The sequence below is a fragment of the Ahaetulla prasina genome, chromosome 3 (assembly GCF_028640845.1).
Source record: "Ahaetulla prasina isolate Xishuangbanna chromosome 3, ASM2864084v1, whole genome shotgun sequence".
Taxonomy (NCBI): domain Eukaryota; kingdom Metazoa; phylum Chordata; class Lepidosauria; order Squamata; family Colubridae; genus Ahaetulla; species Ahaetulla prasina.
Genome location: NC_080541.1, coordinates 104,998,107 through 105,017,959, shown reverse-complemented (window position 1 = coordinate 105,017,959; position 19,853 = coordinate 104,998,107). Strand labels below are relative to the sequence as shown.

The 19,853-nt window shown below is 36.2% G+C and overlaps 2 protein-coding genes across 7 annotated transcripts in view; both read right to left on the bottom strand.

Annotated features, from left to right (window-relative positions):
- Positions 1-286: 286 nt before the first annotated feature.
- Positions 287-4,495, bottom strand: CFAP90 (cilia and flagella associated protein 90). Its single transcript, XM_058177467.1, has 3 exons — positions 3,978-4,495; positions 2,738-2,854; positions 287-1,276 (listed from the first exon to the last, which is right to left on the bottom strand). The coding sequence occupies exons 1-3, from the start codon at positions 4,158-4,160 to the stop codon at positions 1,121-1,123; spliced, it is 456 nt and encodes a 151-aa protein (XP_058033450.1). The 5' UTR covers positions 4,161-4,495; the 3' UTR covers positions 287-1,120.
- Positions 4,496-6,036: 1,541 nt separating this feature from the next.
- Positions 6,037-19,853, bottom strand: part of ADCY2 (adenylate cyclase 2) — a 147,080-nt gene continuing 133,263 nt past the window's right edge. For 2 of the 6 annotated variants that reach the window (XM_058177455.1, XM_058177457.1), the window contains 5 exons: positions 17,728-17,874; positions 14,799-14,906; positions 12,655-12,769; positions 7,807-7,931; positions 6,037-6,826 (listed from right to left, as the gene is read on the bottom strand). In XM_058177455.1, the coding sequence (XP_058033438.1) occupies positions 6,674-6,826; positions 7,807-7,931; positions 12,655-12,769; positions 14,799-14,906; positions 17,728-17,874 (648 nt within the window). In that variant the 3' untranslated portion in view covers positions 6,037-6,673. Of the gene's footprint in view, positions 6,827-7,806; positions 7,932-12,654; positions 12,770-14,798; positions 14,907-15,401; positions 15,482-17,727; positions 17,875-19,853 lie in introns of those variants that run through there. The other 4 variants (XM_058177454.1, XM_058177456.1, XM_058177458.1 and 1 more) reach the window with 4 other exon arrangements.

Genomic DNA, 19,853 nt, shown 5'->3' with positions numbered 1-19,853 from the left:
TAGATGTGACAGTAAACATATAACTTGAGTGCACTTATGTTTTAGGTATGTATGGAATTTATGTATATATGCATATTTGTATGTATGTATATTTTATGTATGTATGTGTATATGTTGCATACATTGTATATTGTTAAGTATTGTTATTTAGTAAATTTATATGTTGCCTATTTCACCAAAAAGTGACTGAGGCGGCTTACCATTAAGTAAAAACAACAAGATCCTACCACCAGAAAGTTTTTTATTAGGGGCCACCCACTTCACGTTTATTTTTTCTCCTCTGATTTCCTGATTAAAATTGGCACTTCCCCCTTCTCCTAAATGTTGTTCTGTGCTGATAGAAAATGCAGATTAAATGGGGCTTATATCAACTCATACTGTGGCTAGTCCTAGTATCTAGTAGCTTTGACAAAAATTCCACTACAAACAGCAATTAAAACAAAACTATTCAATTTCAAGAGATGAGATTAATGTCAAGCTTTAATGTTTGTATTCAGCACTGAAAATTCATTGTTATGAAGTGCCCATCTATCAGCTGATCTTTATTCCTAATGCAAAGCTCATATATAAATGCTCACATGTGCATCCTTTGTATATCAGCAGGTCGATAGATACTTTTCTCAATATTTTTTTTCTTTAATGGTACCTCCTTAGTTAAGCATTCCAAACATGCTTATAAAACATTAAATTAACGAAGAGATGAAATTGAAAGGAAAAGTATGTTAAGCAACAATACATGCTACTAAGTCCTTTTGATAATATTAAAAGAACAAATTATTCCATAAATCATAGACATGACAGAGGTGATTATTTTCAGATTAATACATGGCTATCCTAGCGTGTTAAGAGAGTCAAGCCACTATTTTGGTGAAATCTTTGCACAATTTTTCCAGGAGAAAAAAAATGGAGAAGTTAGTACAAGTATAAACTGAAAGTCACACAAGTATCATCATGCTTTAAGGACCTAAAAAATAAAACCTGATTTTAGCTAAAACCCCAGCAATAAATATATAAAGATATTGCAATGTTACATTTGAACTTTAAATCCAAGCAGGACACTACAGGAATTTGATACCATCTTCCTGTTAGGTATCTATCACAGTAGACTTTTAAGTTGGATTCATTTTTCTATCAAGCAAGCTATTCCATTTTTTCTGTAGAACTCTGCCTTTACATGATTAATGCGCACGTAGTCTCGGATTAGCTCTTCCACAGGCTTGTTTATATGCCGCCCATATTCAGAGGAAGACAAGACAGCTATAGGCCTTTTCTTTTCCTGTAAGAATATTTTTGAGATGTGATTTACGACTATAAAATACAAAAGAGATAAAGAGAAAACTAGATAAGATGCTTGGTATGGTGCTGGTGGCAATGGGGGTGGATACCCTGCATCCAAATCAAAATGACATCTTCCAAATACATTCTGGTTTCCTGAAGTAAAAAGAAGTAAAAATATCTCACAGCTTTACACTCTTCAGCTATATCCATTAAAAACAGCTAGTCACCTGTAATCCTTTCCAAAACGAAAATGCTATTGGGATATTTCTTCCAACCTACAGGAACTTCTCTTTAAAATGCCTCATACTCTATATAGATTGTCTAATATGAACAAGTACTTTGAGATTTATGTTACTAAATACTTCCTCAAGGAAGGATTGGCATTTTTTCTGCAAAATGCAACAGTCATCTGAGAATAATGAGCATTTGTGTAGCACTTCAGAAGGTTTATTTACACAACTGACTTCTGGCATTCCATTAGCAATATTATTCCACATAAAGCTGATAGAAACTTTATTTTTTTAAAAAAAATTATTAATCAAACTTATATACCGCACCATCTCCTGTAGGACTCAGGGCGGTTCACAGGCATATTAAAACAATATAATAAATAAGCATTAAAACCCAGTTAAAACTAAATATTATCATGGCCTGATCACTAAAACAGTAAAAACCAATAAAAACCCCATTAAAATTGCTAAAACATTTTATCTTAGGCTAGTGGGGAAGACATAACAACTTGCCTATTTCAATTCCATATATTTCAGGGGTGGGATATTTGCTAAATTATGATTATTTTAAATAGCTCAACATCTTAATTATGTTTGTATCATACTAATGGCTTGGGGAGAGACATCCCTTGTACTTCAATCTACTTTAAGTGCAAAATACTATTATTTAGATTTTATATACAGTAGATACTAATGTTACCTATATTTACTCTCAAAATGTATAGCACTGTTCCCAAATGCTGCTTACTTCCAAATAAAGCTTAATTCAGTAATTATAATACATTTTGTTAATTCCCAAACTTGGAATACCCCATTGCTCAAATATGTGGGAATACCTGCATCTATGACTCAACCAATGATCTTCCTCGTAGAGGGAGGCTCAACCTGACAAGAGCTGTGTCATATAACCCTAAGCATGTTGTTTTGATATAGCCTAGGACAGATGTGTCTCATGCTGGCCACGCTCATCCCGGTTTAGCAAACGGGTGTGGGGGGAGGGAGTCCCGATATGTCATGTGACGCCACTGTGATGTTTGACACTCCTGCCCTAGAAGTTCTTACTCTTAAGTAAATTTGCATAAGATCCTAGCTTTAACAATTATTACAGTACTCAATTGCATGCTTGTAGAATGTAGTTAATTGGCAGCAGCCAGAACTTGGCCATTATCATGAGTGAGCAGGAAGGAGGGCGAATAGTGATTTTCATCACCCTGAGACTCGACAATCACCTCGTCATTAATGTGAAGTCCTCTGCTTTTTGCGTGTTCTCTGTCACACCGATGGAGCTTTGCATCATAGCCAATCGGTCTTTTGAAAACGCAGTCATACAGGGCAACAATTCCTGCCTTAAAAATAAAAAGGCTGGATCAGTTGAATGATGAAGCAGGATCACCGGGATCACATCACAGTGATGGAATCAACTTCCTTGAGCATTCCAATATGCATAAACATTGGTATTGCCATATATCCAATTTTCTTTGCCGAGCAGTAATGTGTATGTTCTCATATCTTCATAAAGATTTGCTGTCAATAATTGACAGAACCTTTAACGAGGCTTTCTTCAAAAAAATACAGTGCTGAACATTTTTATAAAACACAGAATCTACAATAATTCTTATTTAGGAGACGGATATTTGTGACCTTTGCTGAATTTATTATAGCCACTGAATAGATTGAGCTCTTCCAACATGATTAAAAGCCTTTAAGCACTGCTTAGCTTCTAAAGAGAGAAAGAAGCTGTAGGGTTGTGCCAGTGTCAGCATGCCACATGGCTGAATATGACCCTTGGCTCCAAAATTAATGTATACCCAGTATAGCACAATACAAGACTCTGCTCACAAATGGGATAGTTACAAACATACAGCTCTGACTTCACCAACCATTATTCAACAAGTGACCCAGAGTAAGCGCCAATGTAAAGTTTCATAGACTACACGTTTCAAAAATTACATATAGTTAGTCCTCGAGTTACAACAGTTCATTTGGTGACCCTTCAAAGTTACAACAACACTGAAAAGTGACTTAGGATTGTTTTTTACACCACCATTGCAATGATCTCCATGGTCATGCGACCAAAATTCAGATGCTCGGCAACTGATTCATATTTATGATGGTTGTATCTGGGGGTCATAAAATCACCTTTTGTGACTTCTGACAAAGTCAGTGGGGAAGCCAGATTCATTTAACAATCAGGTTATTAACAACTGCAATGATTCACTTAACAACTGTGGCAAGAAAAGTGATAAAAGTGGGGCAAAATCCACTTAAATGTATTACTTAGCAACATAAATTTTGGGCTCAACTGTGGTCGTAGGTCAAGGACTACCTGTATTGCAATTTGCTATCTGGGCCTGAAATACTGAATGTTGCTTCATTTACAGAGCCTTTTAATAGGTATTTCCATCATAACGCCTGTCCTGAATGCATTGACCCCTCCTCCCAATTATTGCACAACATTTCTGGACATACCTTGCTCTCCTGGTAAAAATAGCTAAGTTCAGGAGGTTCCTTGCGTCGGGGTGGGATGTAGCTGAAGGCTGACTGTGCAGAGAGTGGAAGCTGGTGTTTCCTTATTAGTGCCTCATTGACACCTTCCAGTTCCTCCAACTCTTCCTTTTCCTCCGGTTCTTTCCCATTCTGGGCTCCTTGCATTCCCCTGTGAAGCCCAGTGTTCAGCTGAGTGGCAGGCTGGATTGCTTTGCATTCCCTACTAATCTCCCACCCAGCCCCAGCTGGTGCGTTTGCAGAGTTCTTTGGTTACTAAGAGACCATCTGAATAAACTATGATGTCAAATCACTTATAAGGGGGTTGGAAGTTTGAGAAAATCTGTGGCTGGGCAAAACAAAGCCCAAGCTGCTCTCACTCACTGCTATGTGAAATCTGTTTCCCAAGTAAAGTGTGAAGTCACAATATTTGTTAGCAGGAATTTCTCTGAGAAAGACAGGAATAGTAGACAGATACAAAGAGGTAAGGCTGTGATTCTGAATGAAGTCATCACGCAGTGTCTTCTGGATATGTTTCTTGAAACATGAGACACTTTTGTAAGCACTATATTTGATACCACAGAATCTAAGTGGAGGTGTTGATATCAAAGAGCCTAAAGGGGGAATTAGTTACTTTTCAACTGGCAGATAGACAAAAGGTCCTTGAACAATGAGTTCAGAAGCATTAATGATTTAACGTCAGGAGAGCTGTTATTGATACCTGCATGCAAACAGACTAATAAGAGCCTCATCAAATGTGTCTCATTAGTAGCTAATGAGATAATAAATAAATTTAATAATAAATAAATTTAATAAAAGGCACTGACAAGAAAGAATCATGTAAGTAATCTTTTGGTATTTATCCATTCCTCGATGGAATTTATCCTAGGACATGGTGCTACTGGACAATTCTTCATTTCAGATCACGCACCATACTATATAGAGAAAACTGCTGCAAAGATAAGGGTGAAAAGGTAACAATGCTGCCTGATGAAACCACAAAAGTACAAGCAGAACAGGCTTTTATGATTGAGAAATGTCATTATTCTGCCTGGTTTCTGCTTCAAACATCTAATAACAGAAGCAAATTAAATTATGGCAAAATGGTAAATAGATTTCATTACCCTGTGTTAAGTTATTAACCTTTCAAAGCTGACCTTTTCTTACAGTGGGTTTTGTAGATGTTGTACAATATTTGAGCAGCCTTCTGAGAAAGCAAACTGATGTTTATCACTAAAGAACAGTGTCTGCAGTCCCTTTTAGGCAAACCCAAAATGATGACATGTACAATGATGTCATCATATAGTAAATATTAGAATTATATATTTGTGTCCTGCTATTTGAAACAAGTCCATAACTTCTAGATTTTACATGATGACAGTTTTTGTCATTTTGTTTTCCTTATGGTAAAATTTTTACCAGGAATTGAATGGCATTGTTTGTTTATATATTATAGTACACTGTAGTATCATAAATTATTGTAGTGCATCATTTTCCATGTTCTTTGATTCTTTTTAGATCATTATTTATAGCAATAGTTTTGCATAAATTATACTTTCAACATTTGCCTATCTAAGATAAATAAGCTATTAAAAACTTGGCATTAATTCAGACTTCCTCTTTGCAGGTTCAGCTTTTTCTTTTTATGATCACTAGTGGGATATTAATGATGAGTAGGTAAACTGTTACAGTAATTGCTCTACTTTCTATATCCATAACAAAGCTAGAGAGAAGTTACTGACTGCCTCTCATTTTTCATACTTTTAATGGGAACATTGTGCTCCCCATAGCACTAAGGGGAATTCATACATACAAAACGGCTATAAAATAAAATAAAAATATAAATTATTACTTTGTTAATATTTAGCCCTTGCTTCTGTGGCCTTATCACCTTTGACTTTGAAGATATTTAAATCATATACTTCTGGCAGAAGAGTTTGGGGTTGTTGTTTTTTTGCCTTTGTGCCAGAAAGCTCACTGATGACACATAACAGGTGTAATAAACTCACAATTGCAAATAAAGTACATAGAAACCTTTAATGAGTTTATATTACAAAAGACAAGGGCATTAAAACATTTTAACACATTTTATACAAAACTGGTCCTGCTTGTCTATGAATTCCTCTGGGGAAACTATCAAGCCTGAAGCTCTATTTTATGTTGTTGGCTGTGAGACACAACTAGTGAACACACCCAAGTTGTAATGATGAAGGGATAGAATTAGATATTCAGAATTATATAATTCAGGATTGGAGGATGTTATATGGAGCTACCATATTTTTCACGATGTTTCATGCAGCTCTAATTTTATTGCCATAAAGTGCTTTCCTGTATTTTTAAAACAATATTGTCTTCATAGCCTCCTTCTGCATCAGGCCATTAATTTTTCCAACTCTGGTTATTTACCTCGATTCTTTTACCACTGAAGAGTCAAGAATACAAGTCAAACTGTCATTATCTCAGTGCACAGCACTCGCTTTGGCCATTTCTGGAATTTGACCACTACCGAGCTCTCTTGATGGTGAATGGTGGGACGAGACTGTAGACACTACTACAGCAACATTTCTATACACCAGAAAAGGACACACATGTTGCTCATGGTGTGGGCTAGAGGAGATTTAAGAAAAAAGTGTGGGGTGCTTTTTCTCTAAAAATATGAGACTGTCTACCCTTGATATATTTCATGATGCCACATTCCCTTGGGAAAGGGACTTAGTCATTTCAGTATGTACAAAGTAGGTCTGAAGCTCTCCTTTTCCTTTGACGTTAATGATACCTCGGCAGGTGCAAATGTAGCCCAATGTTTGTAAGATGTTACTGGTTTCTTCTGTGACCTGCAAAAAATTTATTTTAATAAAACACATTCAGGATACACATTTTAAAGGAAGCCTAGAATTTTTTTTCTTCTCTTCTATGCCCTGTGAGTATAGATCAGGGGTCAGCAACCTTAAACACTCAAAGAGCCACAAAGCTCCTAACCGGAAGTCCGGTTCCCCCATCATAGTCTCCTCCTACTGCAACATCCTTTTTCCTCTGCTGACTGGAAGTCTGGTTCCCCCACCATAGAATCTCCTCCTAGCATGGCATTCTTTTTCCTCTACCTGTCCTAACTGAAAGCCCTATCAATTGTGGAGCTGACTAGCAACAAGGAACTGCAGCAGAGGGATGAAAGAGCCATATGCGGCTCCAGAGCCACAGGTAGCTGACCCCTGGTATAGATCAACAGACATAATTATGGGAAAGGTTTTCAATATAATCTTGACAACTTTAAAGATGAGAATCTCATTCAGAGTCTTTCCCGATTATCTTAACGGACAAGTACATGAAAAAAATATATATATTGGGACATATTAGCAGTTTGTAATATTTAGAAATCCAATGAAATCAATGGGATTTCACTTGGCTAAACCTGGAACACATTGAGTTTGGATAAAGGTTTTTTTTTATTGTATTAACTTTTATAAAAATTAAAAGCAAATTTTAAGTTAACAACTCCAATGAAACTAGTGGTATATTTTTGTTTGTTTACTTGGGTTTCTCCTTGAAGATAGGAAGGATGAAGAGAGAAAAGGATGAGCAGAAATGAAGGAAGACAGGGGTTCTTTATTTGTAGAACACATGTAGAAAACTTTTTTGGTAGGTGTTGCTATTTTTTTCCTTTATAAATTAACTTATGAAACCCTACCTCTTCCAAATGATTAACAATATAGAACTTCTGACTCCCTGATCTCCTGCTTTGAATCTCCTCTCCCTAAAAGAACAGATGATCTTCCACACATGATCTATCGGCTATTAGCAAGAAAAAAAAAATAACCTGTATTTTATCTAAAATGCCAGTACTATCCATCCGGCTGGCCACATTCACAGTGTTGCCCCAGATGTCATATTGTGGTTTCTGAGCTCCAATGACTCCAGCAATTACAGGCCCATGATTGATACCTGTAAAAAGAAATTTTGATTTATTTTGCCCTCTATTGTTTTTTATTTATTTATTTAATAAGACACAAGAACAGTTTTTTCCCGAAGGCCATCACTCTGCTAAACAAATAATTCCCTCAACACTGTCAGACTATTTACTGAATCTGCACTACTATTAATCTTCTCATCGTTCCCATCACCCATCTCTTTCCACTTATGACTGTATGACTATAACTTGTTGCTGGCAATCCTTATGATTTATATTGATATATTGATCATCAATTGTGTTGTAAATGTTGTACCTTGATGAACGTATCTTTTCTTTTATGTACACTGAGAGCAGATGCACCAAGACAAATTCCTTGTGTGTCCAATCACACTTGGCCAATAAAATTCTATTCTATTCTATTCTATTAAATAAATGACTCCGGGCAACTTACAAAGATAAAAACCAAATATAAAAGCCATAAAAAAGCAATTAATATTTTGCTTTCTGGTTAGAGAAAGTTTCCTTAGTTTCTTTTTCAATAAATCAAGACAAATACAAAAATGCAAATCAAAATACTTCAACTTAATTATTTTGCTCAAACAGTTGTCAAAAACTTTGGGGTACTTTTCTATCAAACTAAAATCTGACATTTTCAATATAACTCAGCTTATATAATCACTGATAGTGTGTGTGATCCATATCCTAAAATTCAGATCGCCCTCTCTAAGCACAAAGAAGGAAGGTATCTCTGAACTTAAGAAGCAAACGAGAGGGAGGGAAGGTAGTGCATCTATGCTAATTGCTTTGCATTCAGCTAAGGTTATCGTTGTTATCTCATTCCCTTGGAGAAAACCAGAAAACTGCTGAAGGACCACTGCATAAAGGAAATTTTTGTTGGTGACAATATATCTTTCTTACATGTCTATTTGTTCTTCTTTATCGCAGACACTGACTAATGTAATAGATAACTAAGCACAATATTGCTTAACACAATGTAAGCCGCCCTGAGTCTTCGGAGAAGGGCGGGATATAAATTCAAATAAAAAAAAAATAGTTGCTCAAGTTAAAAAAAGAAACATGAAGCCATTGAAAAAATGGGCCCCAAGCTGAGTGATATTCATAATCTACAGTGTTATGTTACAGACAAATAATAGACTGCTGGCTAAGACAATCAAGGAGAAATTACTGAGCTGTTAATTTTAGATGAATTCTGCAAACACTAATTTTTAAAAAAAATTATGCACATTAAATTAATGTCACCCAGAAAAAGCTTTTATTTTTTTCATTTATTTCCTGCCTTTATTATTTTGTTAAATAACTAAACTACCTTATACTCCTTTCTCTTTCATTTTCCCCAAATCAAGGCAGCAAATACGCCAAATATTCCTGCTTCTTTCCCCCCCCCCCCCAAAAAAAAAACAACCCTGTGAGATGAATTTCACTGAGAGGAAGTGACTGGCCTAGTCACCTTGCTGGTTTTCATGCCTAAGGTGGGGCAAGAACTCACAATCTCTTGCTTTCTAGCCTAGTGCCTTAACCACTACACGAAACTGGTTTGGTCAGGAAAAGCTTTATTAAGGAGTGGGATCAATTGCCATGTATAAATCACAGCACAGCACAATTGATCCCAACTATGTTGGGATAGATTCTATTAGCAGATGGAAATTCCCTTGAATCTGTACTCTGTCTGTTACAAATATGGTATCAAAACGCAGCAGCATGAAAGGCCTATAGATCTAAATTCAGTATCTCCTCCAAATAACAAGCTGATTTAAAACTATATTCAGCTGGTTCCCTAACTCAACTTTAATACTGCTTCCATAACACTGATCCTGTGCCAGAGACCAAAACTGTTCCTATTTACAGATTAAGGCCACCAGCAATTAAGGAAAATATCTACATATGTATATTGTAATGGCTCACAGTCCACAACCTTCATCCAGGGCTACCAATAAGAGTTTATCAAAATTAGGAGGACCAAATCCTATGGGCTAAATGTTAATTTTAACCAATAGTTAATCAGAGTTACAGCATCTGTGCTCTACAGAATGCTTCATTTGGGATAATATGAGAATATGACGGTATGAAAATCAAAGATTAAGTATTTAAGGGTTTTTCAAACTAAAAACTACTTGAACAATACCAGTGACAATGATTCTTCCTTACGCTAGAAAAAGTTCTACCTGGAAAGAGTCTAGCATATATAGCACAAATATTGGATGAGTCCTAATATCTGGTTGAGAATTTTTAGAAACCTATCCCAAACAGTGAGCTGGATGAGCTGAAGTGACAGGGATCACAGTAAACTGCAAAATACCTTGTAATTTCATTGACATTGCCACTTCTCTCATATCATGGAACACTGCTGATTGGAAATCTAAATCTAGGGACTTAAATTTTGTCAGTTTTCTAATAGTGTTTGGTCCTATGCTCTTAAGAAGACTTAGATTTTAGATGAGTTAATGTTTTAGTTGAATATCAATCAATCACACTCAAAGCAACTTCAAGGACTGGGAAGAGTAAGTCAAGCAAGGACTGGGATACTTATTATTACCTTATTACCTTTCCAGATCTAAATCTTATGCACTATGTGAGCATAAGGACAGATATGTTGATCATAAGAAATAAGCACCATAACCCACATTATGCCTATACCAGTTTTAATGGTCCTATCAGCATTTAGCGGCAATTCATGGTCATAAAACTATGATTTTTAAGTTGCATGTGCTTTTCTTCTAGCAAAAATATAAATAAAATAATGAAGTGGGGCAAGGAGAAGAACTGAATGCAGTAACTTTCCATTCAGTGATACTTAACACAATACAATGAACACACATTAGATGCAGCTTAGAAAGATCAAACTGCCCAAGGAGCTGCTGATACAGTTCTACAGAGGAATTATTGAGTCTGTCATTTGCACCTCTATAATAGTCTGGTTTGGTTCTGCAACCCAACAAGACAGACGCAGGCTTCAGAGGATAATTAGAACTGCAGAAAAAACAATTGCTGCCTTCAAGACCTGTATACTGCACGAGTCAAAAAGAGGGCTGTGAAAATATTTACAGACCCCTTGCATCCTGGACATAAACTGTTTCAACTCCTACCTTCAAAACGATGCTATAGAACATTGCACACCAGAACAACTAGACACAGGAACAGTTTTTCTCCAAACGTCATCACTCTGCTAAACAAATAATTCCCTCAACAGTGTCAAACTATTTATTAAGTCTGCACTACTATTAATCTTCTCATCGTTCCCATCACCCATCTCCTTCCACTTATGACTGTATGACTGTAACTTTGTTGCTTGTATCCTTACAATTTATATTGATATTGTTTCCTAATTGCTGATTTGTACCCTATGACTATCATTAAGGTTTGTATCTTATGATTCTTGATGAACATATCTTTTCTTTTATGTACACTGAGAGCATATGCACCAAGACAAATTCCTTGTGTGTCCAATCACACTTGGCCAATAAAAAATTCTATGCTATTCTATTCTATCAATACAAGAGGATCCTAGGAAAAAGAGGTGAAAAAATGTTGCACCCTCTTCTGTCCTTGAATAGGATCCTCAGTATTCAGGAAAAGAAGTAGAAATCACTGGATATCCTACATATAAACAAAACTGGGAATGTTTTTCTGAATGGAAAGGATGAAACTAATGCAGAAAATATTGTACATATAAAGAGGATGAAATACTGTTCAATTCATTGCCAAGGTTTTGACACTAGGGGATGCTGTAAACTAAGATGATTGTAATCTACGGGCTAGATAGAATAACAAAATATTGAGTGATAATATAAAAAGCATATTTTATTAAATTAAATACTTTTTATATTTACATACACACCACACACACACACACACAATGCCTTTTATCTTCATATTGTATTCAAAAACTTTTTGTGTTCCTAACAGGGTGCTGAATATTGGAATAAACTTCAGTCAGCCAGAAATGTAATGTTCTTTCTTTTGATTCCACAAACTCTGAATATTTTAGAAAAAGAAAATATTTTATCTATTTATTTATGGGTTGAATGATAACAAAAGAAAAGGATAATGAAAAGGGTACTTCTATTTTCAGATACGTTTTATAGATTGTTGTAGCCCGTGAGATAGTAGCCATGGAATTCCTGACAATAAATAATAAAATAAAATAAGGCAGGCTGGTATAACTCACATGTTCAGATCTAAAGATTTCTTAATTTTAAAAGATGGTGAACCAGCACAGGGGAAATGCAACCTTTCCAAAATCTCTCTTCCTCTTCCTCACAAAGACCTTCATGGACTTAACTCTACCTACTGTATTCTTATTTCATTATTTAAAAAGTGTTTCCACTAAAATGTATATAAGGTGATTTTACTTCTTCTCATAGTCCTTTTTTTTCTCCTTTCCTGGCATGATTTTCTGAAATTGCTAAAGAGCATTATATAATCACAATCTAACCTTGAGAAAATGGTAACAACATTTTTTCTCTACTTATAGAAAATCTGCTTCATATTCTTACCATGGACTGAATTCATGTTAAGCTTCTGGGGTTTCTTTGTTCATTGCCTTCCAACATTTTGTGCTATGCTAGGACTTTATCCTTTTATCTTTAACGACTGTGGGACATAAAACAGATTTGTCCCTTTTTATAGACATGTGAGTTGTTGAAATAACTAAGTAAAAAACCCCATGAATTTGTGACACAGAATGAAACATTACAAGTTGCTGCTATGAGACAATTTGTGATACTCTTCACTTACCTACTCGAAGTTTGAAATCATTAAAGGAATGCTTGTTTATTACATCCAGTTTTGCTCCAAGGGCAAATGCAAACTCTACCATAGTCCCAATATGCATATATTGTCGGTCAGGCTCCTGAATGCAAACACAGACCACAATAAGGCAAGTGCAATCATCAAAACATGTCACCAAACTTGTTTTCTATGCATATCCATATGAAAACATTCTGGAAAGAAATGCCTCAATTTTAGGGCTACATGAATATTCATTAATAATATCAGTATCAATAATTAATATCAAGGGGACTTCTTAGAAAATATGCAAAAATTAAGCTGTATATTATTCATTGCAGTATCTGAGAAAACACAAAACCATTTGTTGTTATGTTTGCTGCAACCTATGGAACATCAAGCGGATGCAATGGCTTAGTGGCTAAGACGCTGAGCTTGTTGATCAAAAGGTCGGAAGTTCAGCGGTCCGAATCCCTAGTGCCGCGTAACAGGGTGAGCTCCTGTTACTTGTCCCAGCTTCTGCCAACCTAGCAGTTCAAAAGCACGTAAAAAATGCAAGTAGAAAAATAGGGATCACCTTTGGTGGGAAGGTAACAGCATTCCGTGCGCCTTTGGCGTTTAGTCATGCTGGCCACATGACCACAGAGATATCTTCAGCTTTGAAACAGAGATGAGCACCGCCCCCTAGAGTTGGGAACGACTAGCACATGTATGCAAGGGGAACTTTACCTTTATGAACATCAACATAAATCTAGTATTCTTCAAATCCTGAACAAACTTTCTTCCTGCAGATAAGAAATTTCCAAGGGCTGTATCTAGATATTTCTGAGTTCTTGTTATGAGACCATCTGCCAGTTTCCCATAGGTAAGACCTTTTCCAATTTCCTTGCATAAACATTTGCAGCTTACTAATCTCAATGCTCATCATTCCACTCTCTGTCAGTGATCTGCTGCATGAAGTAGCATAGGGAGAATATATATCTTAAAGAGGTTAGTGCCTGTTGTTAAGGCTAACCCAATGAGATTCTCAGTTTGGGGCCTAAACTGTGAAATATTGGAATCTGCCCTTTACTGCAAAATGCAAATTAAAATGAAGGAAACAATCCCTTGGGTTCCTGTATCTGTTTTACTGAGACAAGTCCAGCTGTCTTGGACTATGTCTCATCTTGAATGCACACCAGGGCATGTGTCCGTTTTATGAACTGCAGTGATAAAATAGCAAAGTAGGATGGGGCTATTATGTGTATTTTGAAGATACAGCAAAGTTCTTTGAATGTATCCTACTTGCAAAAGAAGTAAAAATCAAAATCCCTCTGAATTTCGTTGGAGCAGGAAGAGAAATAAAGTTTGATTTGTACAATTTCAAATTAAAGATATAAACAGTGAAATGTTAGGTATTATAAATACATTATTTTCCACCTGATGTTTTGAAGTCTCTCAGAAGCATACTCTATTTATTCTACTGACAGTGACAGTAACTTTTCCATTAAACTGGCAAATTGTTGTTTTGGGATGAAAAGTGAGCATTTTAGGTGTCAGTAATTGTTTTGTATTTCATATGCGACAACAGTAATTCTACAACTAGTCAAATAATAAATATTGAAGGAGGAATCTCTATTTGAAGGAAGGGGTAAATCACGTAGCACAATATGGATCAATTTTTGCATTTAACCCCATAACTTTAAATGTAGCAGCAGAGAATTGCAGAGAAGGAACATAATAGTTGGGAAACAATTGACTTTTTCTTTACACTTATTCTCCCCACAAATGCTGCTCGTTGTCGGGCTTCAGATGGAGCCACTCTGATGGGGAAAGAAAAATTTGACACACTTTCTCCGATTCTAACACATCCTTTCATTCTTGGTGAATAGAGGCTTTTTACTACATTTGCCAAGACGACAGTTCCATGCTGTGACCCTAATTCAAGAGCGGCAAGGGGCAAACAAATTACTCTGAGTTTACAGTGGTACTTTCTCAGATTTATTTTTCAATCTGAAATGACTGAAAATTCACCCTGAATACTCCAAATAAGCTTGGAGCAATATTCAGAGGAGCTTCATTAGGATCAGGATGACTAAATTTCTGCAGCATATCCCAATCTCTGTCTTTTTAACTAATGATCTCTTCAAATTATGTATAATATTGATGTATACCGGACTGTGTTCTTGACTGGGCATTGCACTTAGTCCTGTAGCGGCCATATATGTGCTTCCAATTGTCTTGATTTTTTCAACTCCACTAAACTTGGGCTTAGATAACAGCTGTGGAGAAACAGATGGCTGATTACAAAACAATCACATATTAGCTTTGTTAATACACACTTTCTATATTTGTCACTAGATACTTCTTTAAAGAAAGCCCAAATAGCCCAAGTCTAGAAGAACTATCACCATTTTTTTAGGGTAGTTTAAATAGAACAGTAGTAATCTCTTTAAATGTATCTGCCCATGTCATAAATAATATAGAAACCCCATGCTAAGGCACAATGCATATGCAGGTGAGATGAAGTGAGCCTTCCCCAACATATCTCCATATTCCAGTATTTTTATCCCAGGTCCTTATTGAAGGAAACAACTTAGTTGTATCATAGCCGCTGAGTGCAGACTGGATGGCAGCATCAAAGCTATATGGCCACAGAAAAATCTGCTGATGTTGCTAAATTCTTCATCCTTTGAAACTAAGCTTGTAAGTCTGTCAACCAAAATTTTTTGTAAGAAGTGTGGTTTGGTTTACTGTCCCTGACATTTCATACTCACTGTAACTCATGCTTAGGTTTCCATTTCCATTTCATATTTTCTCTGCTGTCATCATGGCAGCATAGATGGGAATTTCTTCTCTGCAAATTTTATTCCATATCAAAAAATGTGTAAAATAGGGTGGGCTGAGACAGAATGACTGAGCCTTAGTCAACTGGCGAATTCCTTTACTGAATGACAAATTGAACTGTCATGTCCCCAATTCAATTCCCAAATTTTAACTACTACATTACACCGGCTCTTGGTTTGCTGTACTTAAATATACTGTAGAAAGAATATTTAATGTAGCCCTGAAAAATATACATATGGAAGTATTACTTTAAACAGTATTTTCTTTTGTTTCCATATGCTCACAAAAATGTAAACACAACAAGCTGTTTTATGTATTCAATTACATTCCTCCAGGCTCAGTTTCTTTGCCAGATTTGAAGCATCGCATGTTTAAACATAAAGCTATTGTGCTGCATTTCCTAAACATATTACTTTAAATAGTTTTATACACTGGCCATAAAAGTGCTAACCTGTCATCATAATAATGGGGAAATAATGGTCAAATCACAGAAGAAACCACAGAAGAAAAATATGTAAAACTGTTTAAATAACAAAGTTTGAGATTCAGGAACAGTTTCACAGCAAATGGCATAATTATAATGTCTACGTATTAATCAAAATAGTTTGGCAATTACTCTGCAGCTGCTAAAGCAGTGAGTGGTAGCTCAATGACTTTTTTGCCCCAGCTTCTAAGTTCTGCTTGCTGTTAACATGATTAATGTTCATTGTCTTCAATAACAGCTAAATTAATAACTGTTCTGCTCATTCTCATAGTGTACCTTCCCAGATTAGTCCCTTCAATGATTTTCTATACTTAAAACATTTTAAATTAAGAAAACAAACAATCCAAAGCTTGGTCTTGAAAAAGAATATGCCATAATGTCCATAATATAGTAGATAATGTTTTGGCCAAAGGAGAGACTTGGAGGATGTCATTTGTACAGACCAAAGAAACTTCCTTGCACTAAGAAACTGGAATGAGACAGAGGTCTTATAGGACTCTTCTAGAGAAGACTTGGCCACATGCCTAAGCAACTTGGAAACTGGCTCATTCTCTTTTTTCTGTACATTTCTTTACAAAATATGTAAAATATAGGGAAAAGAATCTAACCATCACACAATTAAATAACAGCACCTTTTGGCTACAGTCAACTTTATCCCTCTTTACCATATTTTTTGGACTATAAGACGCACCAGTGTATAAGATGCACCAAGATTTCAAAGGGGTAAGGAAGAAAAAAAAAAGTTTTTGCGCTCCCCAGCCTCCCAACGCTCTGCGCGCCCTGTTTTTGTGAAAAACGGGATGCGCAGGGTGGGGCTTCAGGAGGCCAAAAATGGCTATATTCAGTGTATAAGATGCACCAATATTTCCATCCTCTTTTAGGGTGGGAAAAAGTGCATCTTATACTCTGAAAAGTATGGTAATTCTTGTCCCCCAGGAACTTAAGGTGGTATTCACAGCACTCTCTCCATCCATCTTCCCACCGACCCGTATGCTCTCACAGAGAGGGACTTCTCAGGGTGCCGTCCGCCAAGCAATGTCGGCTGGCGGCCCCCAGGGGAAGGTCCTTCTCTGTGGGGGCTCCCACACTCTGGAACGAGCTTCCCCCGGGTTTACGCCAAATACCTGACCTTCGGACCTTTCGCCGCGAACTGAAGACATATCTTTTCATTCGCGCGGGGCTGGCTTAAATTTTATTGATTTTAAATTTTCTACTACTAATTTTTAAATGGGGTTTTAGTTTTTTATATATTTTAAAGTTTTAGGCCAATTATAATAAGTTTTTTAATTTGCATTTTAAATTGTATATTGTATTGTCTGTTTTTACTTTTGCCTGTACACCGCCCTGAGTCCTTCGGGAGAAGGGCGGTATAAAAATCAAATAAATAAATAAAAATAAATAAAATCTTCTCTACAGCAGGAATCCCATGAACTAGTTGATAGTGTGATTTGAAGTTTAAAGTTAGGCATAGTTACGTATTATGGCCAACACTGCTTAGATTGGACAACCATTTGTCTGGTTTTCTGTTTGAGCAGGGGACTGGACTAGAAGACCTCCAAGGTCCCTTCCAATTCTGTTATTCTGTAGATTCTAAGCAAACAATTTTCTCTGCCGAAAGGTTGAGCAAATGTAGTGTTCCAAAATATATTTCTTGGACAGAATTAATTGACTTAATGGGGTTAAAGCCATTCCTGTCTTGGAGAGTGGCTAAGAAGTCTTTGTTTCAGCATAAGTTCTGGCTCATATTTTAATTGACGGAACAATACACTTACATCATCAAAGTCAGCAATGATCTCATTTAGAAGCCTGAGACATTCTAAACCTTCTTTGTTAACATCAGATTCTGTATAAAATTCTTTGAAATCTGGAATGGAGGCAAACATGACACAGACGCAATCATACGACTGATGGTATAAATCCTGTTGTTGAGAGACGAATAAGAGACAATGTTGTCCATGTTTTCAGCAGAAGTCATACATAAAATAATAATAAAGAAAAAAAAGGAAAAAGCGCTAATGATTTTTACAAAATTATACAAAGATAAGGTCATATCAACTTTGCATTGCTTCTTGCTTTAGTTTCATCAAAAACTATTTATTAAATTAAAAGCATTTATTAATTTGATTAAACTATTAAATTAAAATTCATCTGTATGCCAAGTATCCTTAACTACAACAAATTATGTTGGCCATCACCAAACATATTTGATACACATTTCAGCATTTCTGCGATATACATCTCAAATAGCCAATTTGATGTAGCGGTGAAAGTGCAGGCCTAGAAACCAAGAGGCTCTGAGTTCTAGTTCTTTCTTAGGCATGAAAGCTGGCTGGGTGACTTTAGGTCAGTCAGTCTCTCTCAGCTCTCTCACCACATTGTTGTTGTGAGGAAAACAGAAAGCAGGAATATTAGGTATATTTGCCACCATGAGTTGACTAATCTCTTTTAAAAGGCCTTAATAATTAATAGGCATAATTCATGTAAGTCTGTGATTTGCAAGATGTAGCAATTGTCGCAGATCCTGCTCTCTTAATGGGAGATTGAGAAAGTTATAGTATTTGGAAGAGTGAAATAGGACACTGCTTTGTTTCATCTTTTTAATTAGATTGCAAATGTATGAAAAAGATTCTTGCCAAAGGAAGTCAAAATTATTTACCATCAAAGCATTGTTCAGCATTTCCAGCAGAGAACGCTGAAAAGAAACCCCAGTCCAAAACCATTTACATATACAGTTCCCACACAGCTGTGCTTCCATATGCAGTTTAGTGGGGGGAGGGAGGGGAGCAGCCAATGCATTTTAGGATTTTCTGTGTGAATGTACATAATTGCCTTTTCCAGTGATATGGCCTAGTGCAAGTAAATTGCTGTCTGTCTGTTACTGTTGTGTGGTCTGCAACAGATCAATAAGACAGATATTGTGTCATGAGACTGATCCTTAAATCAGAATTCAGAAGCCCTTCCAACTAGATAAAAATATGATGATATTACATTAGCATGCTTGATAGAGGTCTTTCTAAGCAGCAGGAGAACACTTGGAGTGAATCAGTTATAAAATCACAGAAATATGCAATGTATTTTGAAGGAACATTTCTCAAAATACATGGTCAAGAGCATCTCACCCAATGAGTTCATGCATCCCCGTTCTTTGGAATTGCTTTGAAGACTTTTTCTAGTTTTCTGTGCTCATGTATATATGCAAGAGAAAACATATTCCAGAGCGGCTAGAAAAATCAAGCAATCACGCAATCAAAAGAACGCAGAGAAAACTGCCTCTGAAGCAGTTGAATCTGGCCTTCCAGAGCCTGCAGCTACTTTAACACTTCAAGGAAGGGAACTTTGCTCTTGTTTACATGCTGTGACAATTGTCCCTTTTGAAGGCTTTGAAAACCCTAGCAAACAAATACTGGATCACTGGAAACTATATAAATACAACTCTAAATGTCATGGCCAGGGAAGAGAAAACTGACTGCTTGTAATACCTAGGTTTCAGATGGAAATGAAAAAAGGTAGCTGGGGAGAGAATTACTTCCTACGCAAAGCAGGTCATTTTCATAGGCTATAGAATTTCCCACTGTAACAACAATGTTGGTAATATTTTACAGTTCTGGGGGAGGGGAAACAAATTTTATCATTTTAGAAAATGCTAAAGCAGAAAAGAAATTATACTTTCAAGTTATATCTTGTAAGGATTTTGTTTTGGGAAAACTGTCAGCAGGTGGATGCTTGCTAATGGACTAAAATAGTATTTTTAAAAAATGCCTTCAAGTCAGATATTTTTTTTTTTACTTCTGATGACCGCTTGGATAGGTTCCTGCAGTTTTCCTGGCAAGATTTTAGAAATGGTTTGCATTACTTCCTTCCTGTGACTGATGGAGAGTGACTGTCTGAAAGCCCTAGG

What these genes read in the sequence shown, in the direction of transcription:
- CFAP90 (XM_058177467.1), bottom strand. Translation starts at nt 4,160, where the DNA reads ATGCAAGGAGCCCAGAATGGGAAAGAACCGGAGGAAAAGGAAGAGTTG. An exon ending in ATTTTTACCAGGAGAGCAAG is followed by an intron (nt 2,855 to 3,977) that starts GTATGTCCAGAA and finishes TTTATTTTTAAG; the next exon opens with GCAGGAATTGTTGCCCTGTA. An exon ending in GACTTCACATTAATGACGAG is followed by an intron (nt 1,277 to 2,737) that starts GTGATTGTCGAG and finishes ATATTCTTACAG; the next exon opens with GAAAAGAAAAGGCCTATAGC.